Genomic DNA, 27,544 nt, shown 5'->3' with positions numbered 1-27,544 from the left:
CTCATGTTTGGAATGCCAGATATCACTAGAAAAGGGATATGGTAGAAGTCTCTTTGAAAGATTACAGCAGCTTGAACATCGGTTCCATCTTTTAGATACACAGTATCGCATGCATCCAGAGATATGTCAATTCCCAAATATGAAGTTTTATGACAATCATATCATAAATGGCCCAAATGTTGAAATGGAAGCAGATGACGTTGCATATGTCAAGTCTGAAATGTATGGAACATATGCTTTTTTTAACATAAAAGATGGAGAAGAAAGGGAACCTGAATTTAGTAAGAGCAAGTGGAATTTTGTTGAGGCTGCTTTTGTCTGGTATATAGTCTCTAAACTATACAAAGGTAACGTTTTCTCCTGCCTGTACCATAAGCCTATCAATATGTAAACGCAACTGTTTATTTTATCATGTTTAAACATGTAGATGTAGCCATAAACTGAGTAAAATATTCTCAGTCAGCTCATCGAGAACAAATTTTCTTCATGTGACTTCTCAGGAAGATCCCTTAGTGCTTTTAATGAAGTCAATTATAAATCAACTTAATATACACATCTTTGCATTCATACATCATCACTAAGACCACAAAAACATGAAACATCAAGAAGCAACTGCATGACAACTGTACTAGTATAGGGCCTCCTCTAAATACAATTGAAGAAAATAATTAGTGTGATAAACAAATTCTATTTTGTAATTGGATATAGGTCTTCTGCTTTGAAATATGGCAGATTTTTTGAAGAGCCTTAAAACTCTAACCATCAATTCATTGATAACACTTGGAAAGATTGTGGCTCAATAAGGTCCTCCTATAAGTCACTTTTTAAAACCAAACCCTGACTGCTGTAACTGTTTTACAATCCAAAATCTGCAGTCCCGGTGTTCAAACATGCTGAAAATTGTGGTTAAAACCCCTAGATAGCAATTCAACGAAACAATTGCACTCTACTTTGATGAAATTGGCCATAAAATACTGCAATTGTCACAAAAGTCAGCAGAAAATATGACCCGAAAGCTGGTATTCAATCTTTCTTTAGACTGCTGAAAAGGCCTCTTAAGTGAAGAAACCAAAGAATTTTAATACAAGATAAAAGCCATGGGTATCTGCACTAACATATGATAATTACCTTTCATACTGCTGAGAGCTCCCCTGAAACCCTAACAATGAAATCCTACATGGCTTAAAACGTGTGCTTGATATGCTATTAAACCCTTTTAATCATTTACTACATATTTTGCATAAAATATATGGGCTAACTGCCAAATGAAATTTGTTTATTCATTAATATTTTCTTCTGCATTTCTAATCGTTACTTTTGGTGACTAGGTAAAACGAATTGGGCTCATTAAGAAATAGCAAATTGTTGCTTCAGACATGTTTACAAAATAAATTAATATATAAAACATTACTATAATAAATAATTTTCAAAATAGTGAAATTAGAGGATGGTTGTTATCTGAGCAAATGGAAATAATAGCTTTTGTATGCATGTCATTTCTGGGATTGGACTCATAGATTTGAAGTCTGTACCATTTCTTTGTAAGTTACTTATGCTTATAGAATTATTTTGTCCAATTTTAAGACTATCTAATAATTCTTTAGCAAGAACAATTCTAAACATATGTTCTGGTGTGCCTCACTTTGCTTAAATATATATATCTGGACTTTTAATGCATGATTAGTATCCTAACACAATCAATTTGGGATTTTGAAACGGTGTTTCTAATATAAAAATTTTAGTCAGTTTGTGCTAGCAGAAAAGGTTTGAAAATTAGTGTGGGTGTAATATCACCTTATACAGCTCAAGTTAACTTCCTGAAGGAAAGGCTAATGAAGAAGGATGAATGGAAGAACACTTTTGATATAGAGGTCAATTCTGTTGACGGGTTTCAAGGTGGGGAAAAGGACATTGTCATAATTTCCACAGTCAGAACTGACAAAATTGGCTTCCTTAAAGATTGTAGACGTGCAAATGTTGCTTTGACACGTGCACGGTACTACTTAATCTTGTTTCATTGGTGATTATTGTTTTGCTATCTCGTTGCATCTCTCATTGTATTTACTTATCCTCACAAGTACAAGTAGAAACTGATTTTTTCAAAATAGGATAACATTGTGGTGTTGTTGATGAACAGATCTTGTCTTTGGATTGTTGGGAATGGGTCCATGTTTTGGGCTAGCGGGTCTGTATGGGAAGAGATAGTGAAAGATGCAAATACAAGGAAGTGCTTTCTGAATCCAAATGTAGACAGTGGAATGGTGAAAGCAATAAGAAATGCAAAGGCGGAGATGAACCAACTCCAAGATCTATTAAAGAAGGGTTCCATCCTGTTCAACAACACACTCTGGAAGGTAACTTGGATGCTGAAAGCCATTCAGATTCACTCTGATGAAAATATCCAGAAGCCTCTTCTTCTTTCTAGCATTAATAAATATTTTTACTCTTAGAATTTTATCATGCAAATGAGTTCCCTAATCTTTTAAACACGTCTTCAATGTTTAGGCTTAACTATAGGGTTTGATTTTGTGTTTCTATAGTTTTTTACTAGAGATATGGAATATCTTGATGGTAGTCATGTTTGTGTTGCAACTTATAACTAGAGCGACTATTTAATTTTTCTGGGAACGAGTGCTAAAACTATACCACGCTTGCCAGATATTAACACAAAATAATATATATCGATTAAAATGAGGTATCTTTTACATTGATATGTGTTGGCCTATAAAGTGTGTGGTTTTCTATAAAACTTCCTTACACTACTAAATACCACTAACCAAAAAGCTCTTTTATATATGTATTAACATACTACTAAGGCACTGGCTTTTTTTGAAAAAGTAAGCCTTATATTCTAACATCCCCTCTTTTGAGGCTTACGTTCTAGCACCCCCTCTTTTAATGCTTATAGTATTGAAAACAGAGAAAAAAGATATTAACAAACCACACTAACATCAAGAAAAACAACCACATATTCTTTAGAAGCTTCTCTTTGCAAACAATTTTTGGGCTAGGTAGAATTCCATCAAGGTGTAGCTGTGAGCTGAATTCCCATGTTCTTCGATTTCCCCTCTCCGAACCCTTAAATTATGGATCTCCCAAATTATTGGACAAACATCCGTGTTGGGTTACATCTATAGTTCTCTATCAATTTGCCTTATAACACTTGTGAGGGTATAATTTCGAAGATTCACGATCTCTTTAACTATTTGGAAAATATCCATACTAAACATCATTTACACTACATTCTTCTTGTCTTCTAGGTGTGGAATTCTCATCAACTAATTATTTACCATTCTCATTATTTAATGGAAATTCAACAAGTGCCACATTAGCTACATTTGAGTCTCAAACTTGCTCAAATTCTTCATTCTTGGACCTTAAGCTATCAAAACCATTAGCAAACTTAAACTAAACCAACTACTGGCAAAAAGAGGGGGTCCGCATTTGCAATAGGGTGATGGTGTGAAAAGGTCACAATAGGTAGCTTGTATCCAAATTATAATCTCGTTGAAGCTCGTTTATTCCTCCAGTTATTTGTTTGACCTCCATATTCCTTGTATCACATTCTTGTTCCATTGATGCTGCTGGAACAAGTGACTGATTTTATTGTTTTGACTTCATCTTTATTAGCCATTGGATTCAAGCCTTTTGACATTGCTGATTACTAACTTGTAATGCCAATATTTGCTATAGAAGATTGAACACCGCAGACTGGTAGGGTTCTTAGCTTCGATACCACTGTAAATTTTCGTTCTCGAATAATTCTAAATTTTTTCAAATGTCATAACTTCACATATATGCTTTGATACCATCATAGTTTGGAGACTCGGACTTGGAGAGTACTCGGCAAACCCAAGATTTCCAACTTGGAAAAACTCAGAAAATACTCAGCAAAAACTTGGCAATTTATTAACAAGTACTAAAAATAAAAATCTCTTAAAGAAATATATTTTTTTACAAAATTTAATTACAAAATGTATTAAATTAAAAGTTGACATCTGAGAAGAGAAAATGCATGGTTCTATAGCAAAAACATGTGAAAGATGGTTTTTAACCAGCATTTTACCCGTGTTCCCATTTTTTACCCTTTCTTCTTTTGCTTCTATAAAAATGGTATAGTTAAACCTGTAAACATCACCCAGTAAAAAAATTAGAGTACTTAACAACACAGAGAGTACTTCCAGAGTTTGCAACTATGTATAACATTTTAATATTCTGCCCCAAAATATTTTCCTAAAATTTGTAGTTTATGACGAGTTTTATTATGTAGACATTTCATCAAACAGCTTGCTTTCAGTGTTGTTTTGACATTAATTTCATAAAATATAACAACAAAATTATTTTTGCTTAATTTTTGACACCATTTACAAATTTATTTTTACTAAACAGATGCATGTGTACCAGATTTCATAGTTTCAATACATAAAATGGTTGTAGCACATTTGCAAATATATTTCTAGAGATATTTTCAATTAGTTTGATTCATGAACCAAATAATAATGGTTATAATATTGCTGACCTGGACCAGTCAGAAACTTTATTGCATTCTAAATCCCAAGAGATGGCTGATAAAATAGGAAATGGTAGAGCTCCTTTTTGTGATGGAACGGTAACAATAGAAGGGCTGCAATTCACATACTAAAGAGCTTTTGTAATCTTAAGACTTCCTTTGAAGTTGCGCTAATCTTTGGGGTTGGCTATTAAAGAATTAATGAATATTTTTTAACTGTTCTCATTGAATGAATGAATGATTTTAATGACGTCCACGAGACCACAGCAGTCTAAGGGACCAAATGGATGCAACACTAAGCAATTTCCATATTCCTTTCCATTTCCAATATTTTGATATGGATCTTAGCCACGAAATCTGTAGTTTGCTTGATCTTGTCATTTTCAAATAGCCTATGCATGTTGTCCGCCTTTAGGATGACATCATAATAAGTTCGGATGTTGTTGTAAGCTGTGCAGTCCAAGAGAAAATGCCATTCTGTTTCAATAGCTCCTGTCCTACAAATCATGCAAATCCTCTCCAAAGCCTTCCTGGGCCTCTTCCATTTACCCATCTCGCACCTGAGGTGATGGTATCCCTTCCTCAATTGTGCCACTAACAACCTTGCCTTACCTTTAATAGCAGCCCCAAGGTATGCTTTTTTCGCCATGATCCCCAGTTGGGTTGAATTCTTTAATGTGATAAGCCTTTTTTCTACCAATGTTATTATCCCACGACATTTTGAAACTTCTCTCTAACAAACTTTTTTATGCCCACATTATTGTTGGGACACTCTTGCACCTTGATGTTCCATTTCATTTAATGATTGCTTTATCCATGTTTCTTCCTACGATTAAGAGCCTCATCTTTCACAATTTTTGGCCAACAATGGTCATGCATGTTTTCAGTCTTCTTTAAGTAGCTAAATAACTGAATTATCGCTGAAGCCTCTAATGGAAAAGTGCTGGCCTCCGACAAAAGAATGGAGCCAAGAAATGGTATGGCTCAGTAGCACCCAACTTATTTTACAATTTTAATTTTCTTTTAACACTTGCACATACAACACTGCAATTATTTTACAACAAATTTTCACTTGCATGGTACAATAATTTTTGCTTTTTCACTGTCCGCACAACCACCCAATACAGTTCATGGTGAATATGTTTGTTTGCACAAAACACTATGAATTTAATAACACCATAAAAGTTATGTCTACAAAGTAACTTACAATTAAGTGACAACTACATTGTAATTTTCCTCTTCAATAACAAATACAAGCCACTCACATTGAAGTGCATGCCATCCAATCCTTTCAAACTTTGTGCATTATTATTATTTACAAAGCTTAAAGCAATTAAAAAGGATTCTCAAAGCAAATCACTTATCAAGATTGATATTTGACATGTAGGTGTTTACTATTTGACAAGTAGGCGTTTGTTGATTGGGTAATGTTGACCTTTATATGGATGAGCTAGGGTTAAGTTCAAGGTTCATACTAATACCTAGGGGTTCAAGACACCACGTTGGATACTTTGTTTGAAATGCATTCCATAATTGTAAGTACAAAGAAAACTAATATCCGCAAATGACCAAACATGTTAATGGAACTTGATGGGAGAACTTACAACAATAGTATATTCAAGTACAAGTAAAACTCAAACTTTAATATAAGACAAAAGGTGCTTAGAAAATCATTGTAAAGTTTAGCTTGATGGGAGGACTAATCTATTGGGAAGATATAAACTTTTGCTTGTTCCTAGTATGGGATTTGTTGTTTTCTAATGGATCAGGAATAAAAATAATCCAAAACAATGCACTTGAATCTGATGAAGGGTATCCCCTTAGCAACCCAAATACACACAACACAGTAGAGAAATACATAGAAAATTACATGAACCAAGAAATTGCAAGATCAAAAACACTTGCTTTCAATTATCTTCAATGAAATGACATTATGATATTTAGAAAATAAATTCTACAACACCGTGGGCATTTTCATTACATTAATCTGCAAGCCATAGTTGCCAAATGTATGATTATAATTGCCATCATGACCTTTATCTGTCTTCTTTATACTAGGAAGTTTAACCGCCGTAGAAGGTTCTTGAGGCCGACCACCTTTATATTATCTTTTAGTACCTTGGAATTTGCCAACAATGTGCCTCAAATGGGTTTCAACACTCATTGGAGTATTTGAAGGGATATCTTGTGAACCGTGTACTCAAACTGCTTCACAACATAGATGAAATGTTGTTTGGAAAAATTTTTGAGCTCCTTTTGGAGCCTCCAAGGCCTTCAAAATTATGTTTAAAGTTTTTGTAACACCTTGTCAAAAAAAAAAAAAAAACATCTTCAAAATTGGACTTGAGCTTGCCATGAAACTTTATTGGCATATATTTTAGGGAAGTAATTGGAACAATTTGTACTCAAACAAAACACTTACTAAAAATAGTGAACTTCCCAAAAATAGTAATCCTGCCCAAAGATAGCCCTTATTTAAAAAATTAGACAATATCTTTGGGTGATGCAAGATTTCTCTTAGAATCTAGATACTCCTACATTAGACAACTAGGGAAATTTGGGAAGTTCTTGTCACATCTCACGAGTGCAGAGGAACACCAAGGCAGTCAACCTCTTTCTTTGATAGCCATGATGAATCTTCTATAGACCTTCCTTTCTGTTTGACCAAGAACTCTTCATACTTTTTTGTTTCTTATGCTTCTACCAATATGACTATCTAAGACGTCTTCTATCTCATACTTCCCAGGTAGAGACTTGGCTTGGACTCAACCAGGTTGCCCTCTACCAACATGACTAAGACTTGGCTATGACGTCTTCTATCTCATAGTTCCATAAGAGAAGGGTGCCAAACCCATTATGATTACACCATATAGGCATCCAAAAAGATTGAAGGATGAAACATAAAAGGCCATCAAGGAGTTACTTGCCGTGGGCCATATCTGACTGAGTAAATCTCCTTTCACTTCTTCAGTGGTAATAGTGAAGAAGAAAGATGACACGCTCAGGATTTGCATTGTTTATAGGGTCCTGAACAAAAAAACAATAAAGAACAGGTACCCCATCCCTCGGATAGATGAATTGATAGATGAGCTTCAAGTTGCTTGCTTCTTTTCGAAGATCGATTTAAGATCGGGATATCATCAGATCTGAGTAAGGGAACAAGATATAGAGAAGATAACATTCAGATGTCATTGTGGACATTTCAAGTTTTTCGTAATGCTATTTGGGCTAACTAATTCTTTTGCCACTCTTCAGTCCACAATGAACATGGTCTTTTAGCCTCAATTGAAGAAATTTGTATTGGTCTTCTTTGATGACATCCTTGTTGATAGTAAAACATGGGATGAGCATTTGTGGCATTTGGACATAATTTTGGGCATTTTGAGCAGAGAGTCCTTGTATGCAAAGGAGTTAAAATGTGATATGGGATTGTCAGAGTTGTTGTATGTGGGTCAAATTATCACTGTATAGGGTGTATGCATGGATTCTAAAAAGATTCATGCTATCATTGAGTAGCCTACTCTAGTGAACCTTACACAATTTAGAACCTTACACAATTTAGAGGGTTTTTGGGTTTATGTGGGTTCTATTGATCATTTTTGCCTTCCCTCCAAAATTGTCATATTTGAATTTGAACATAGTAACGTTCACATATTTAAAAATTCAAATTAAACGGGGGACAAAGGTACCTTATATTAACTTTAGGTTATGTTTTATTTCCTAAGTGATTGCGACTTTAATATTCCGTGGGCTCATAACTTCCTCATCGTTAGATCCTTCATCATCCATGGTGGCCGCTTTGTCACTTTGCAAAGTTGCGCATTCTTTATTTCATGCGACAAAGCGACATCGTGCCATGTAGCAGGTGGGTGCATTCCTTTGGTGGGCCGTCCTTTTGACTGTGCTCACATGTCAATGTTGTGTTGAGTGGGTCACAGGGTGACAGGGTGGTGAGTTGGATTGAGCTGGCGGACGGTGGGAATTTCATTGGCCGAGACTCTGACGAGTCTAGGTCGTGGGCGAGATGTTCTCAGTTTATACCTTCTACCGTCCAATGCAAATAGATCAAGGTTGGTCGCTTTGTCGCTAAGGGAAGTTGCTTGATATTTAATCATAGTGATAAAGCGTCAAATTGACGCGTGGTAGGTGGGTCTGTTCCTTTTGTTGACATGTGGTGTGGTGGGTCAGTGTCAAACAGGCTGGCAAAGAACCATGTTTCTATTGGTTGGAGTACTGACAAGTCGGTTATACCTTCAGGACCGTTAGATGGAGGAAGATCGATGTCTCTCGCTTTGTCGCTATAGGAAGTTACGCAATCTTTAGCTATAGCGACATAGCGAGGATTCACCATGTGTCTCGACGGGCCCAGTTTGATCGGTGCAATTAGGTTGACAATGCAGTTAAGGTCAACATTATCGTAAACTGTCACGGTTAAGTTTGAAGGTGGTGCGATTAGTTAAACATGGTATGGTCAAATGTGTGAAGACTCCACGAGGTGGCAAAAGGAAATAATATAGTTGGTCCACATGGAGGTTTTTGGTTGTGTGACTGAGTTGACTTGCTGACTTTACTGATTCATGAGCCAAAAACGGGGAAAAATTGGGTTTTCTTGCACGATCTGATCTTCTCGATCAGTTTCAAGCACTCCGGAGTTAACGCTATGTTTTAATGGCACAGAGGACACTCTTCCCACCATTTGATCATCCATTTTGAGGAGTTTTAGCATTGATTGGCGTCGTTTTTTCACTTTAGGGTTTGCTCCAATCAGAGTTTCATGACTTTCATGTCACTGCAGGTGTACCAGATCAAAGCTTTTAGATCACCTTGATTGTTCTCCGAGCACTTAATGACAGTAGTTGTGGAGTCACTTTAGTTGCAAATATCTTAGTTATGCCTGAGCTATAAAGGCAGATTTTGTAGTCTTTGTAAAGGTTGATCTTTCTCTGATTCTCTAATATTGCTTCCATGCATACTACTGTAATTTCTCATGCCTTTGAGCCATTGTAATCCTCTGTTGAGTCTCTTTTGGCCATTAACACACTGTGCAAGTTCTCTTTGCCTTTGGTTAATGTTTTTGTCCATATTCTACAACTTGCATGATTGTATCTACTTTTGACATTTGAATGATATTAAGTGAAGACTCTTCCTATAGCATTCTTTTGTTGTCTGATCCACATGTGGTTGTTGAATTAAGCAAGGTCCAAATCTATATTCTTTAAGGTTATAACTAGTTAACTGTGAATTTATGGACAGAGATAAGGTCAAACACTTTATTTTGGTGCATCACCCCTTAGGTTAGAGTAGGTAGATTTGTTTTCATGCATTCCTTCTTCCTTTTCCTCTCCAAGTGTAGTTAGGTGCACCTTGATAGTAAAGGAAGCTGGCATTCTCCGGAGACTCAACCTCACAGTTCAAGTCCCATAGCTTGGAGGTTGTTTCCATGTTTCACAAAGTTGTCCTTACGTAAAAACTTTGGACAAGGGTGCAAACTTTTGTGACAACAGGTTCTACAAGAGATTTGTTAGCAAATATTCTAGGCATGCAACACCCTTGATTGATTTAATGAGAAAGGGGACTTTCTTGTGGACTCCTGAGGCACAGGTTTGTTTTGATAAATTCAAGAAGTTGATGGCTTCTTGCCCAGTGCTATCTTTGCCAGATTTCAACAAACCATTTGAGCTACACTGTGATGCATCTAAGGAGGGTGTGGGAGTGGTGCTTATGTAGGACAAGCACTTGATTGCTTATGAGAGTAGAAAGCTCAAGGGACCTGAGAGGAGCTTCAGTTTTTATGATAAGCAAATGCGAGCCGTAATGCATGCTTTGGCCAAATTTAGGTAGTACTTAGTGGGTAGCAAATTTTGCATAGAAACAGACCACAGCCTGAAACATTTTTTGGCGTAGCGAGATTTTAATGACATGTAGCAAAAATGGGTAAGTAAGTTACAGCCATATGATTTTGATATTACCTATTTCAAATGAATGTAAAATGTTGTAGCAAATGCCTTCTCACACAGACCCCATTTGAGCACGATAACAAACATATCTGAGGATCAGCGAACATTTGATCCTTGCAGAGTATGCAAAGAATAGATGGGCAGTAGGATCTATAGATAGAGCCATCAGGGTAGTGACTATACCCTTCTGAATGAGCTTATCATTTACAAAGGGCGCATTTATTTGGTCCCGAGATTAGAGGTGACGAGGATGGTGTTGGGGACTTGTCATGATTCACCTATGGCAGGACATCTTGGTTTCTACAAGACTTTCTAACATATTTTAGAGCACTTTTCGTGGAAAGGGCTCAAAGCTGAGGTGTTGCAGTATGTTAGAGAGTGTCCTACCTACCAACAGAATAAGCATGAACACTCATATCCGACTGGTTTGTTACAGCCACTTTCGATTTCTGACAAGAAGTGGGAGTGCTTATCTATGGACTTCATCATAGGACTATCGAGAGCCCAAGACAGGGACTACATATATGTTATTGTTGATCGGTTTATGAAGTTTACTCACTTCAGCTACTTTCGAATCCCGATAGGGAGTGAGAGTGCTTATATATGGACTTCATAGGATTGTCGAGAGCCCAGGGTAGAGATTGCATATATGTCATTGTTGATTGTCTTATGAAGTTTATTCACTTCTTTTCAATCATGGCTACATACATTGCTACGCAGGTGGTAGAGTTGTTTTTTCCTGAGGTATTTAGGTTGCATGGCTTACCTTGAAGCATAGTCAGTTACAGGGACAACAAAATTTGAGTCACTTTTGGTAGGAGTTGTCTAGATTTTGCGGGACAGAGCTCACTCCGAGTATTAGCTATCACCCCTAGACAGATGGATAGGTTGAGATAGTTAATAAGTGGGTGGAAGGATACCTCACTAACTACGTAACAGGGCAGCAGATTACTTGGGTGAAGTGGATTTATCTTTGTGAGTATTACTACAATTCGACTTATAACACATCCATCCAGATGTTAGCTTCATGGTATTATATGGGTATGAGGCTCCCGATTTCATGGATTTGTTGTTGAATGATAGTAGAGTGCCTAGTGCTGGAGAGTTGTTATAGGAGAGCTAGAACATTGTAAAGGCTCTTAAGGAAAACATCTCAAAGACACATAATCAATAGAAGCAATATGTAGACCAGAAGAGGACCGAGTAGACTTTTGAGATAGGAGATATGGTATACTTGATGTTGTAGTTGTACCACTAGTCCACTCTTAAAAAGAGTGGCGCCAAGAAACATAAGCCACGGTACTAGTGACCTTTCATGGTAATCAGGAGAGTGGGAGATATGGCCTATGAGTTGGATTTGCTGGTAGAGAGCATAGTCCATAGTGTTTTTCATGTATCATGCCCCAAAAAGGTGTTAGGACATTATATTGTTCCTTCTATAATGCTTCCACTCTTGGACGATGAGGGAAAGTTGGTTTTGGTGCCAGAGGCTCTCATAGAGATCAGGGAGAGGATGCTACATAGGTGAGCTAGGAGATCTTACAATATATGGAGTTGAGATTGCTAGAGAACAAGCAATTTTAGGAAGGGTGGACTGTGAGGCCCCTTACTAGCTAAAGACATCATTATTAGCTATTGATTAGCCTATTAGTAGACCCTCGTAGGCTAGTAGAGACAGATAGAGGGTCAATTCGTGCATAGAGGAGATATGTCTTTCTGATGGTTCAAATTTTGCAAAGCTTAGTGCCTTTGATTTGGTATGGAGATGATTCAAACTCAATTGTTCGAGTTTTGTTATTTTTAGCAATTTTGAGTCAGAGATGGACCCCAACTATTTTTAAAAAATGATTTGGTGGCATGGGAAATTACTATGCTAACTCCAGTTTCAGATAGTTAAGCCAGATTCACAATATTGAGGGAGTTATTTAGTTCTGAGGGGTTGTATGTTTATTAAATGGTGAAGGATTTAATATTAAGTTTTAAATTGACTTTATATTAAATCACTTAAGTGATGGGTCTAAGTATCATGAAATGGGGCCAAATTAACGTATTAAGTGGAGGAGAAATATCAAATGATATTTCCTAACTCTAAATTATTAAATCTATTTAATGATTATATTTATTAATGCATTAATTAGAGAAATCGCAGCTTCCTAAGGAGAAGTTGATTTAGGGTTGGAAAGCTTATTTGCTTGCTTTGGAAGAAGAAAGGTGTGCATTGTTATTTGCAAAATTTGTAATTGATGATTTTGAGCTATGAGAAGGGTTTACAACTTTACCATTGGAGAACATAGTTCTTTTGTGTGTTTCCATTTGAGCTAGTGAAATATTCAGTGAATTTGGAATATTCAAGAGTTTCATCTAGAGATTGTTTGTGCTTCAGCAATAATGGTTTTCAGCGGTAGGGAAGAAAGGAGAATGTATTATTATTGCAGAATAAGGAGGAATAAGTTACAACTGCAGCCACAAATGACACATTGTAGACTATAGGCAAATTGGCACAAATTCCCAAGGCCTGCGATTTGTTTTTAAAAAATTCAAATAAATTGTATGTGGTGCGTGTTCGTGGGTTGAGGGCTTGAAGGAGCAAGTTGGATCATTTTAGACATTGCAGAGTTGGAGGAAATAACTATTTTCTGTAGTTGGAGTACTTTTTCATAGTCATTTTTGTGCTCATTTTTCCATAAAGGATTGTTTGGATGCTTATATGTATTTCATTGGAAAAAAAGAAGAAGTTGCAATAGTTGATAAAATCGTTTCAGAGGTCCGATTATTGCATAGTTGCCTATAAGTTCTAAAACCCTTGAAAATAAAAATAATCATAAACTTTCAAACAACAAAAGTGTGACACACACCTACAACAATTAGGGACCAATTGGGGTTTTACAACCACCGATAGGTATAAAGGAACATTAAATCTTCCTCTCTTGGCAATTGAAACATACACAATCTACATTATTCAATTACGAGTGCTTAGGAGAGATTTTAAGCATTTATCATCTATGGTTGAGTGGGCAACCATGATTGAGTAATTTCTCGTGGTTAAACAAGCACACAATATCATCAGAAAGAGATGGTGGATAAAGTTAACATAGGGGCCAACATCGACAATAAGGTCAGAATTAGTAATCCGGAGGAGAGATTTCTCATAGGGCCTTTAAACTAGGTCTCTACAATTAGGTAAGACCTCAGGTAGATTTCTATGTATTATGAATATAGGAAATAAAATAATCAATAAATACTGATTTATAAAATAGTATATAAGAATGCTCTTATTAGTACTACCACCATCAAAATGCTTAAATAGTGAATTCATAAACAAGGTTATCGCACCTTATCATTGCAGTTACATCTTGTATGAAATAAATTCTTTCTTTTCTTAGGTTCCTTCTCGTCATTTAACAAGGTTCTTCTAGTAACAAATGTTAAATAACATGGATCGTTTTCTACAAATGTACTAACATGACCATTGTTATTAATGTGTTCCAAATGCAGATGACCATTGTTATTAATATGTTCCAAATATAGGTTTGGATCTCGTATAAATATGAAAGGAGACACATCTCATGAAGAGACATGTTTCTAAGGTGTAATCATCATTTAATATTATCTTAACATAAATAATAATAATATGTATAACAATATACATATATATTATATTATATTATATATAATATATATAATATATTATATACTATTGTATACAATTAAGTTGATCAGATTAACAAAAATCACAATGTCACGAACTCTATCATGACAAGTATTATGATCTTTGGCACTCTAGGACAACAACTTAATGAAGTCTGATTATAATACGTTTGTTATCATGACTTGCAACACTCTATGACAACAACTTAATGAATTTAGTCATGATAACAAGTCTATCATTATAAGATCCCTACCTTATAATGGTTACCTTTTGTATGGTACGTTCGTTACCAGACTTCCAACTCTTTGCGACAACAACTTAATGAAGTCTGTCATGATAACAAGGTCTACCATTTTTAAGATCATCACCTTACAATGGTTACCTTCTATTTATATATGTCAATGAAAGATCATCACCTTTCATTACATATCATATGTGAAACTGTAACCACCATGAACCAAGTCAAACGATGGTACAAAGGCTTTCACCTTATTTTTCTCTCACATAGAAGAATGCATTACAAGGAGTTCCACTTAGAACTTCTCCTTATAGAGGAGATATCATTCACAAAGGGTTGCACCTCAAAATTCTCCCTCTGAACAATGATCATGGGAAGTCAGGTCTAGTAGTTACTCCGTTAGAGGCTCTCCTCCCCCAAGGATTCTTCTCAGATTCACTCTGAATTTGATATCAATCTTCCGATTTTCTAGTGATAAGTCAATACTTCCTCATGATGCACTCAACAACAGGCTCATCCAAAACATGTAGTCGCACACACGTATTTCTAGACTCCCTCTAAGTATTAATCTTCTAAAGCTCGTGTGTTGCCTTCGAAGAAGTGTCATACTCCCTCGTAATGTAGAAGGATACCCATAATTTCAATCATCAAAGATATTTGCGTCAAGAGCCTCACTTTATCCCGTTTGATCACTTCTTTTAAGCTGCTGTCATAAGCTGCCTAATGTGTCATTCTTCTTTTCTTGCAAGATCAACTTCAGATACAAAGAAAAAATCAAGGCGAATAACTCTTATATCATGTGTAGAATTACAATAAGAGTGATATTACAATAAGAAAATAAATATAATACTCAAGGATAATTAATACTTATCTGCACATTAATGTTCTTGATACAAGTTGCTTCAATAAAGGTCCATATACATCAAACAAGAAAATGTCTCCATATAAGCATTTGTCAAACAATTCGAATGAAACATTGACTATTATTCCCTCCCACGATGTAAAATTCCCACTTCTATATCATTTGAACAACTTTGCATCACATCAATTATGACAAACTTCCTTTTGTCTAGTAGATCTTAGAACCTTAGTCTTTGCATTGTCGGAGGATAAAATAGAACGATCAGGCCCAACTTTCAACGCTGGTTGACAAACACATCGCTTTTATAATTAGAGTCAACTATTGCATTATCACAAGCTTTTATAGAAATTTGCCCTACTCTATAGCCAATATTCTATCGTATTTGACATGCACATCTTATAACAACATCTTATTCTAATCCATTTCCAATGATTTTGTATAAAATCCATGTTGAGATGCTTTTGAGATGATCATAATGTTGTCGTCGTCCTTGGTGTGGAGAACATGAATGTTATTTTCTTATTTCTCCCTCTACTGCTCAAGCTCTCCACTAATTGTCATATCCTCCTCTTGGAAGAAACTTATCGTAAGATGTATATATTTTTCTACTGTGGTAGATGATTCAACTTAGTGCCACTATAAGTTGTGTCTCCACACAGTTTATCAACATGTGTGACTTCCTCACAAGATTTAAAATTCTTATCCTCAAAATTTTTTATATGCAATCTTTTGACAAAGAGACATGTCCAAATATAATCGCACCTTTTAATTTAAATTATTTTCTTTTAATGTGATCACAACTTTTTATTTGATATGATTTTAATTGATTTCCTTCAATATGTCATGTATTCGTCACTGTTACATCTCAGAATTTTGACCTAATTTTAAAACTTGTTCATAACTATTGTATTTAACGGATAGGTAGTTATTTATATAAGTTGTATTAACTGTTAATGAAGATGGTCGTTAACCATTAACTGTTATTAGATGATTAGCAGTTGTTTCATTTGAAATTATGATTAATAATTTAAAGTCTTTTAAAATGTTTATATGAAATTATTATAGAATTGTTATTGTGGCGGAAGTGTTTTCCTGGGTGATTGTAGGAGAAGATGAAGAGGGGGGAAGCATTGCTAAACGGGATCATCAGAATGGGATGCTCGCTTAGTTCACTCATTAGGATCGGCAGGTATGTCTCATCAGGATCGATAGGTATGACATTAAACTTCTTTAGAAAGGACACAACGACTTGAACATAGGATACATTTGTGGGACCCGCATGAGCTATTAAGAAAATAATCTAAGAAAGCATAAAATAATCTAATTAAAATGTAAAAACATACCTCAAGGGATTTTAATTGATCTTTCATCATATTTTATATATATATGAAATGACACCATTATATTATAATAACTTAATAAAATGATCACCCCATTGATATACTTACATGAACGTATGTAAATATATATTATAATAATAATTGAATTATAATTTTTCCAGCCTTTTATTTTTTTCCCTTTCATTTCAATCGATTTAACACTTGGCAATTTGAATTGGCATATAATCTTTTAAACCGGTGGAAGCCAAGAAGTCACGGCTTGCTCTTTTAAATGGGAGCTGTGAGAAGAGTCGGGCATATACATTCTGCACATCCGACTACCTTTTCTCACTATGTCTTCCTTATTCTATCTACCACCCTTAGCAGCCGACCTCATACATTTCTGTGTCGAATTTCCTCCTCCATTCCAGTCTAAACTATCATTTTTCAAGCAGCATCTCTGCCGTATATGCTCAGTCCATTGAGGAATAAATATTCTGCACTTGGATAACTCTGCAACGTCTAAAGGAGGGCAGATTTCCAATCAATTGCAAGGCTTTAGACATATGAATATACATCAGGTCATATAATACTATTTCAATATCGTTTTATTGTTTCCATAACAGCCAGTTAGGCTCACAAAACTCTTTCTTTTTCGAGATTCATTTCAAAGCTACTATATGAGTTTTGCTGCATACTCCATGTCCTTTGATATCAGTCCTCTGATTTTAACTTTCATAATAAATTAGATACAACCCTAATGGAATCGTTTTCTTTCAAATACAATAAAGTGTGGAATGAAAAATACTATCCAATAATATTTCCAATTAGTCTCAAGAATATAATCTTTCTGATCACAGTTGCGATAAGCATACTAAGTAGCGAATTCTTCTGGAACTAATGCATAGAGCAGATTGCTCAGGAAATTTCAGACACCTAGGACTCACTGGCTATTTAGCCAAGTAAGGTGAAGAGGTGGTATGAATTTGCAAGAAAGCAGAAGAGAAATTAGACATGAATAATAAATAAATTAAATATATTTAATAGCTCATGCTCATCCCTATAATGAAACCTCTTGTCAAGTTAAGCGGTGGTGATCGGGTCAATGAACCCATATGAAATTTTTGACCAAGGTAGTTTAAGGCATGGTTGCCATCTAATGATCACTTGATATCAGTAGCGCTAGTTATGCAAGCATGTCCGTTTCATAACTGTGCGGACATTCTAAATGCTAGGATGCTTAGATGGCTGGATTAAGAACATCCCAAGTCCGAGCCCAAGGTAGGGAGGGCCTTTCTAAATTAATAGAATGCGCGGGGATAAGTATGATCCGAGGTTGGGAGGTTAAGCGTATGTCAATGCTTCTCCTCTCACCAAAGCTGAAGCTTGCACAACCAGCTAAAGATCCTCCGGAATGATAATTGTATGTTTCTTTACTTCTTTTCTTGATAAGCATTTACTTACTCGTATGTAGAAAGGATAGTTTAGTTACTTTTAGATGATCGTTAAATTAGTTATTTCAGTTGATCATAAATACAGAGATTTTCAGTTGATCGTAAATTTAGTTTATGCAGTTGATCATAAATATAGTTATTTTCAATTGATCGTTAAATTAGTTTTTCCAGTTCATCATAAGTACAATTATGCTTAGTTAAACGTTGATCTAGTTATTTTCAGATGATGATGGATATAGTTAACTGCAGGTAATCGTTAAACTAGTTATATTCAGATGAACATTCATTTCAGTTAATTGTTAAAACAGTTAATGTCATATGAAAAGGATTACAATTGTCTATCTATAAACGTTGGAAATTCTTAATTAAATTGTCTTTGTTTCGATATGAAAATCCGTTTGTTACAATCACCATTTTTTTTTGTGTTCACCTGCTCGTCACTAAGAGTCCTCCTATCATTTAAATATATATATTTTCACAGGTGCTAGTTTCAAATATGGCCGCTTCTCTGATATATGCTAATGTGGCTTTGTAGTTTCTTATTTTCTTCGTACCTAGACAAATACATTTTTCATTACACCTCGCTTGTGTTGATTTATATCACTTCTTGGTAAATGTATCTCCCATATTTTGAATCATTGTTGAACATGAAATATTGTTTGATATTTGCTTGTATCCGTTTAGATAACTACCACAATATCTTTTTTTTTTCGGGCCATTACAAATATATTGTTGCTGCTTTTAAATTTATTATTCCAAATCCATCATAATTCATCACCCAAGAATCTCTACTCTACCATTGATTATTGATGCAGTGTCATTTCCGTGCAATTCTTGGTTTGATGTGTCTCTATCCATTGTTTTTTCATCGCTGACTGAGAATAAACTTGTATCTTATTATATTATCGACAACTTCATTTATTTTAGTTAGATAAACATCACACAATCTTCCTGTAGATTGCTATGCATATTATTATAGATAATTTCATGTAGGTGTGCGTTTGACATAGATAGTGAATGCACCATACAAGAACGCGAATTTTATTCTTTTCTTCACACGGGTCTCAAGACTCAAACTAGTCGGTTTGAGAGGACTTGTTTCTATTTCCATTTTCCTTTGGAATGGTGGACCACATGTGTTGATGTGTCTCGTGGTTCGTTGTTTCTTCCTTGTACTCCCTATGTTGTATTTTTGGTTAGGAACTTAAACACTATATAATTACATGCTTGCCCAATGACGTAGGCTTTGGTGGTTATCACATGGAATGATCTTTGACATCTCTTCTCGACATCCATGATAAAATTACTACCATGGCTTGAGGCCTTTATACCGCACTAGAGGCCTTTATACCGCACTAGTAGTCATCATTGACCACGAAAGACGAGCTTGAGGTATATAGCTCCCAGTCCGACATAATTAGCTTTCTCCATCGTATCATTTTGTCGCTGCCTGAGAGATGTTTGCGTGGCCCCATTTTTGTTATTGCATTCTGTTGATGTCAGTTTTGTACCACTACATAAAATATAGCAATTGAATACTTGATATGGAATATCAAACACTCAATCCCTCTCTTGAAAAGTAAATACTCATGAAGAACATGAGAAAAACTCTAAGGTTCCTTACACCTGTGGATACTAACTTAGTTATGTTAATGTAATTTGCTGGTTAATCATGTAGGCGGGCTTATATTGTTCTTTCAAGGATGTTGGATTTTGCTGTGATGATGATGAAATCTAGCTTTGCAATGTATATTAACACCAAATGATGTTGATGGTGATGATGGAGAGTATGTGCACCAGCAATGCTTCTAATTTTCCAACTTTCTTCTTGAATGAACTCCAACTACTAAACTACTTGTTGCATTACTTCTACTCCTACGAATGAAAAGATTAGCAAATGGACGGGGATCAAATCTAATGAAAACTTACTAGCGGCTCTACTTCCATAGATGCAATGATTCAAGGGAAAAAGATTAGATTACCACGCAAGGCTTCCTAACAAGCTGCTAGGATGCTAGCGGGCTAGTTTATAGATCCCTATCAAACATTCACTAATATCACCATGCAACTATCCATCTATTCTTACTCTTGCTTAACAACTTTCTTGAAATAAAATCTACTTTCACAACTTCAATGGAATTTAACTCTAACTATTGGAAGTAGAAACCATGCAATAACACCAAGTGTTCTTAATCACCATGCAAGACACAACAATGATAGAGAAGCAATTTTGGTATTATTTTAAGCAACAATTTTCTTCAACCCTTTACAAATGAGAGCAAATGGCCTTATATAGGGGCCAAAAACACAACCAACGGTAGAGATTACGAGGCAAAATCAACGATACAGATCAAATCCCAGAAACCCTAATTAGGGTTCCAACCCCATCAACCAATGAGAAGAGACCATCTCATCAATTGACCAATGAAAAAAATGAAAAGTGGCAACCAATGAGAAGGCACCAAAATGGTAACCAATCAGTATCAGACACCTATCCTACCCAAGAAGAAAGGAGAATTTTCCACTTGGGCTTACATCAAATGATCTTCTAATATAATTCTACCCTTTCCTTTCATCTTCTTAGCCAAGGCAATGAACTTGACTAGCCTGTCGTTGACTTCCTTCACGGGAGGGCAAGGCATGTGCTTCATCTTGAGCTCAGCTGAATTCATCATGTTGCTCGGCGCTTGCAGTGTATTCTCATGATCCTTCTCATATTCTTTCGCATATTCGATAAAGACACTGAGGGAGGCCAAGGTGCCCAAATGCTTCTTCCTAATGGCAACCATCCCCAACACATCCAATCTTGATCCAAACTCTATCTCATTGATGCTCTCCTCCTTGATATCTTCAAAATAAAGTGCAGCCCCAACATCGACCAACATGGTTGAAATGGAAGTGTCAATGCCTGGGCTATGCTTGCAATCTCATTCCGTATTTCTTCAAGTATCGTCAATCTGATGGTCAAGGCAACATACCAAGACTCCATCATACTCATTTCTCTTTCATCCACCAACTTGGTTCTCATCCAAATATCTCTTGGTAGCCCAATAAATGCATGTAGCTTGGGAATGGCTAAATCCTTGACTGGAAGGAAATCCTTCCACTCCCCTTCAAATGTTCTGAATTTGTCTCTAATAGAAACCAATGACCTGAATATCGAGATAAAGACGTGCAAGAAATTTCGCCCTTCTTGAATTATATCATTGATCCAATCTTTTATTTTGTGCAATTGAGCCTATATCTCTTCTATGTTGCTCTTGCTGTCTTGCAGAAGGGCTGCCTGATGCAATTGTTGGATAGGTTGGTAGTCTCTCCAGTACTTGTTTTTGGCTTCCAACTTTACAATCCTCTCGTTTGCCTTCTTCAACCTTTCTCTAATTGAAACCATGCCTTACTGGAACTCCTCACATTCCATGTCATCCATGATTCTTCCCAAGTTATGCTTGGGCTACAATCTCATCCACTGCCTTGCGAACCTTTGGTATAGCAATCTAAACTTTTCGGTGACCATCATCATTGTTCCTGATTAGCTTTGCCACCGTTTTTGCAATTTGTTTTTGTTTCTCACTGTCTTTCTTTTTCACTAACCCTCGAATATCTTCAACTGTTCACATAGTCACCACCTCGCCTCTTGGCATAAGCATTTGCCTTAACCATAGTGGTGCAATGCATCTCCCGAAATCTAGATTCAGTTCGACTAGCAAAGCATCACCAACAGCTTTAGGCGTCTGGCTTATTTCCTCAATATCAATTGGTCTATCCTCTTCTTCACTAGTGACTGCAACACCATCTCCATGTTGGTTCCCTGAGGGAGGAGAGTATTTGGTACTGTTACTATAACCACTTGATTCCAAATCAAAGCTCACCTCTACCGAGACCCTTTGTCCACTTGTATTAACCCCATGGCTCTTGGCCTCAATCATGCTCTCCCTTGATGGTGGGCAATTACAAGATGTCTCCCAGTTCATTAGAATATTTTTATTTAGGTGACTACCAATTTTCTTTCTATCAATGTGTTTATGGTGAACACTATGTTGACCTTTGCTATTGACAAATTGATGCTGCTATGTGGAGAACCATGATTCTTCATGGGTCCTCTAGTTTTAATCATTCATTTGACTTTGCCTTTCCTATAGTGTTAAGAACTCTCGTTTGGGGTCAACATCATTTGGGGTGAGAGTGTCGGGGGTTTGAACTAGCGACATGGACTCATATCCACAATAGATTAATCAAATGCTGAGATTTTCTTACCTCATCATAAGTTGCATACTATGATTTATAGAAATTTGTGAGAAACTTCATTTTCTTCTTTCATTGTCACTTTCTTTGTCTGATAATTCCCCAAGGCTTTTCTCTGATTTTTTGATTCTATACGTTGACTCCATATCATCCATCACAAGCATGAAATCTTTCTATCATGTCTTTGATCGCTTAATTACATTCACAATTTGGCTCTGATACCATGTTAAATAACATGTATCGTTTTTTGCAAATGTACTAGCATGACCATTGTTATTAATGTGTTCCAAATGCAGATTTGGATCTCATATAAATATGAGAGGAGACATGTCTCTAAGGTGTAATCATCATTTAATAATATTATATTAACATAAATAATAATAATATGTATAACAATATATATATATATATATATATATATATATATATATATATATATATATATATATATATATATATATATATATGTATGTATGTATGTATTATATACTATTATATACAATAACATTATTTAACATGGATAAGTATATATAAGAAATGATGATTTGCTAATAACAATAATGTATCTTAGATTGAACCAATTTGATTGAAGCTACAACCTTAACAACAAGGACCTCTCCTCTTTTAGCATTTTCAAAATGTGAATTCTTGACCTTATCTACATGTGAAACTCATGCATAGCCCTTAGGTCTTCTATTTTTTCTCCCTTGATGTTGGGAATACTCATAAGCTTGATGTCTTTCTCCGTATTGTAAACATGTTCTACAAAAACCTCTTCTTCATGGTCCTCTTCCTCTTCCTCTTCCTTTTTGATCTCCATTATTTTGATTGCAAGGATGACTTAAATTATTTTCTCTATGATTTTGATGCTACTAGAGTCATCATTCCTTTTCTAATCTTCATTTCGACTTCCATAAGACTGCCCACTTGGGTTTCCACCATGACCTCTTCCATTTCTCTTGCTCTCAAACTTCGTATTCAATTTTTCTTCTACCTTCAAAACAAATTGGTATACATGTTCAATGATGGACATTCTTACCATTATCAACTCTTCTTGAATACTTGGCCTCAACCCATTTATGTAATGACAACGTTCTCCTTGATGGCTTCGAAATGACCCATCTCGACAAGGACTTGATAGAACTGATTTTCGTGCTTGCTTCAATCTTTGCATTTTCTTCAACAAGTCAAACTCGTAGTTAACAAGAATGATTTGTCTCTTCAATTTGTCCACCATCCGATCTCATCTTATTATATTCTCTTGCCCTTTTCTATTTATGTCCAATTAAAGCTCTTTCCACCAAAATTTAACGCGGCCTTTTTGGTTAGCCTTTGCAAATCTAACACTCTCACAGTCTTCCATACTCTTTCATACTCTTCTATATTGACACAATCAAGCAACTCTTCTGGAGTAAGATTTCCAAAAAATGTGGAAACTCCAATCTTTGGTCTCTTTCCAATCTTGGAAATGACCCTTAAAACCTTAGCCTCATCGGGATCTGTGGCCTTTTCTTGTTCTTTAAACTATCCTTCAAATTCATCCTCACTATCATCACTTGCCCTAATATCGACTTCTCTATGCAACACCTCTTGCAGTGCTTTCTTTGAAACACTTTTTAGTTACAACCATAACCTTCCACCACGGTTCCTTCTTATAGACATTTTCTGCACTTATCTCTCCGACCCACAAACACAGTCCTAGTGCAAAGTTTCTCACGTTCGACAATTTGTCTACACACTCAAGAATTGCTCTAATACCACTTGATAAAGAGCACAACCCTTACTGAACCAAACAGAACACAATAGAGAAATAACTCAAAAATTGCAAGAACGACAACACTTGCTTTCTTCTATCTTTAATTAAATAACATTACAATATTCAAAAAATACATGCTACAACATAGGCATTTTCATTGCAACAATCTGCAAGCTGGAGTCACTAAATGTATGATTAGAACTTCCCTCAAAATCCTTATTTGTCCTCTTTATATTGTGAAGTTTAACTACCCTAGAAGGTTTTGGAGGCTGATTGCCTTTATATTATTTTTCCTTACCTTAGATTTTCCTTGAATGTGCCCCAAATGAGTTTTGGCACTCATTGGAGCATTTGAAAGGCTTTTGTTTTTTCTCCTAAAGTAGCACAACTTCTAGAGGCCATATCTTGTGAATCATGTACCTAATTTTATATTATAGTTGCTTTTTATAAACCTTTCAAAGTGCCTTACAACTAGGAAATTTTGTTGTAGCTTGCAATGAATTGAGTTTAAATTTTCTATAGCACCCCATCAAGACAAAAAATTCAATATCTTCAAAACCAAACTTGATCTTGCCATGAAACTTCACCAACATGCTTATATATCCAAAATGAACTTCCAAGGAAGTAATTGGAACAATCTGCGCTCAAACAAAAGTGTGATGTGCCCAATTTTAATGTAATAATTAATTAATTAATTGGTTCTAGGAATAAAATAAATTAATAAAGGACATTTAATCAATTAGTAAATATGGGGCTTAAATTAATAAAATAATGAAATAATTAATATTGTCGGCTTGTACTAGTAAATATCTAGATGCTTCCCAGAGGGCTTTATAAGTAGATGGTTGGACATTGTATTCATTATGATCTGGATTTGATTTCGCTTCGTATTTCTAGAGGCTGAAGATTGAGGAAGAGTTGCATAATTTTGGAGGTGGAAGATCCTCCCTACTTTGCCTGTTGCAGTTTCAATAGTTTAGCACTACCCTATTCTGTTGTTGGAGGTATTGTGTGGATATCTCATTGTGTGCACTAGATTTGCTGACTGTCATCATTCGGCAATTTCTTGTATCTATTCGGATCTTGTCTGATGCATATAATATGTAATCAAGTTCTATCACCATTTGGAAATTAATGTATTTGCATTGCGAAAGTTTGGCGACTACCTTTGGAGTTCTATTATGTGTGGATCTTCTACATTGTGTTTTGGCGAATATCTTTGTTAGCGTATTTTGTTTATATTTGGCATCTACATTAATATCTGAATGTGTATTAGAAATGTTGCCTGATCAACATACCCTACACACGAGGCATTGGCATCAAGTCTTCATTGTACGCTATTAGCTTCCTCGCACTTTGGCTGTATTGTTACATCCCAATTTTTGACCTAGCTTGAAATATAGCCGTTGAGATTTGCATGAAGTCAGTTGACAGCTTAATTTGATATAATCTAGCGAAATGGTAAGATAGTTAGTCGTTATGGTTTCAAGTGAAGATGACATGTTAGTTGATCGCTAATCGCAAATTCATGAAATTGAGATGACGGCTAATCGTTATTTATGATTAGATAATTTATAATTTAATTACAAAGAAATTCCTTGTAGGGAGCATGTCGAAGGGGTGGAAGCATTGGCAGAAAAGAATTAGGCAGGGCTTCTCCATCATTGGGCAGACAGGTAGAGGACCTAGTAATTTGAAATAGGATACATCTGTGGAACTGCATGAGTTATTCAAATAAATAATTTAAATTAAAATAATTGAGTTAAACTATAAAATGTATCTTAAAGGATTTTAATATATCTTTGATCATATTATTTTAATTAATATTTATAAACATGCATATAATATAAAAATGATTTAGCACCATTATAATTTAATAAAACGATGTTCATAGGAAACTCAAAGATTATAATAATGTTCAAAATTTAATAACGTTTGGATTATAACTCTATTTTACTATTCCTCGCTTTAAACCAATCAACACTTGGTTTGGAATTAATTTAATATTTGACATTTAGAACTATTTTATAATCTTTTCCCTTTTTAATCATTTCCTCTTATCTTTTATGTTTTAAATTGATTTATTACTTGAGAATCTAAGTCGAATTTATGATTGGAATTCGTAAGGTTTATTGTGACGGATGGAAGCCATAGAGTTGGGCTCTTATTATTTATTAATTAAGTGATGTTGCTTAGTAGATTTTAATAATTATAAAGAAAAAAAAAAAAAAACCTTTTATCTTCTTCTTTCTTTTTATTCTCTTATTCGATTTGTGTAAGTTTCGAATATAAATTTTGTAACTGTAGGAAGACGTAGAGTCAGACTTATTTTATTTAATAGTTTCCTTATTAGACTACTGACATCGATTCTTTCTCCTATGGCATCCATTCTTTCCTACTACAACCTTCATGTAAGCTGAGCAATCAAACTCCTTGTTAGCACCTTTGATTGCAGAGACCACTTGTATGTGCATACTATGCTAGCCAATTAAGATCTCTTGCCATGGGTTCCAGTAAAGTTAGCGGATTCATCTCAATACGCAAGGCTTTATACAGTCGGGCAGAGACACATCATATCCTGATTACAATTCGAAACCATATCAACTACTGCGAGTTGCAGAGCAGATTGGCAGATTTATTTCAAGCACAGGCCCATCTCATTGTTTGGTGATAGTGAGCCATGTAAGCTATTGATAAACTTGTATAACCATTTTATTTTCTTTTATGATAAGAATGCAGGATATAATTTGTGAGTCAGCAATTCTGATAATGAATTCTATTGCATTAGCAAGTGGAAATAAAACCTGTTTTGAATATAGCCTGCCGTTTTCCCATTATTAAGTCTGTTGTAATCTTTTTGGGGTTACTCGACAATAATTACTTGTAGTCTGTTGTAGTCAATAAGAGGAGTAACGATTTCTCTTTCTGTAGTAACATACATTGCTTAATATAAGTTTGATGAATTTTCTTTATCCTTATACATATCCGAGTAAGAATTCTCTAAATCATTTAAGTTCAATGACTAAGAAGATTATCATCCAGTTGGATATTAATAACAACCTGATATAATACAAACAGCTGATATTGAAATACTGAATACAGTACACCAAGGAAATCACCAGGCGAATGCCAAAATATGGTGAAGAAGGTGCGAAGTATCACCGTAAATTTAATCTGATAGCACTAGGGAGTCACCAGCTTGATGGCCTGAGAAAGGTGAGGAGGTGCAGAGAATCTACAATAAACAAGAATGTCATTAGAATAAGACAATAACATGATAAATAATAACATTAGATCATGTATGTTTCACTCAGAAGGAATGTTGTCAATTTTGAAATCTTAAAAGAACGTAAACATGAATCATAGAATGTGAAATGATGATTGAAATAAATTGATAGAGCCGTTGCTCTGAGAAATTCCCAATACCTGGGACTCACACAGCTGTGTGGCCAAGAAAAAGGGTGATGAGGTGAAAAAGAGGAAACTGTAATAATTGAATCCGTATCAGTTATGACATTTCAATATTTATCATTTAATATGAATCAATTAATAACTCA

At 35.3% G+C, this 27,544-nt stretch overlaps 1 protein-coding gene across 2 annotated transcripts in view; it reads left to right on the top strand.

Moving 5' to 3' along the window:
- Positions 1–27,544, top strand: part of LOC149545880 (uncharacterized) — a 179,910-nt gene that overhangs the window by 18,492 nt on the left and 133,874 nt on the right. For both annotated transcript variants that reach the window (XM_089790865.1, XM_089790866.1), the window contains exons 4-6: positions 20–347; positions 1,747–1,996; positions 2,138–2,354. In XM_089790865.1, coding sequence (XP_089646991.1) covers positions 20–347; positions 1,747–1,996; positions 2,138–2,354 — 795 coding nt within the window. The remainder of the gene's footprint in view (positions 1–19; positions 348–1,746; positions 1,997–2,137; positions 2,355–27,544) is intronic.

This window comes from Cupressus sempervirens, chromosome 7 (assembly GCF_028749045.1).
Source record: "Cupressus sempervirens isolate cs-2001-9-10 chromosome 7, ASM2874904v1, whole genome shotgun sequence".
NCBI lineage: Eukaryota > Viridiplantae > Streptophyta > Pinopsida > Cupressales > Cupressaceae > Cupressus > Cupressus sempervirens.
This window is presented reverse-complemented; position numbering and strand designations above follow the sequence as displayed.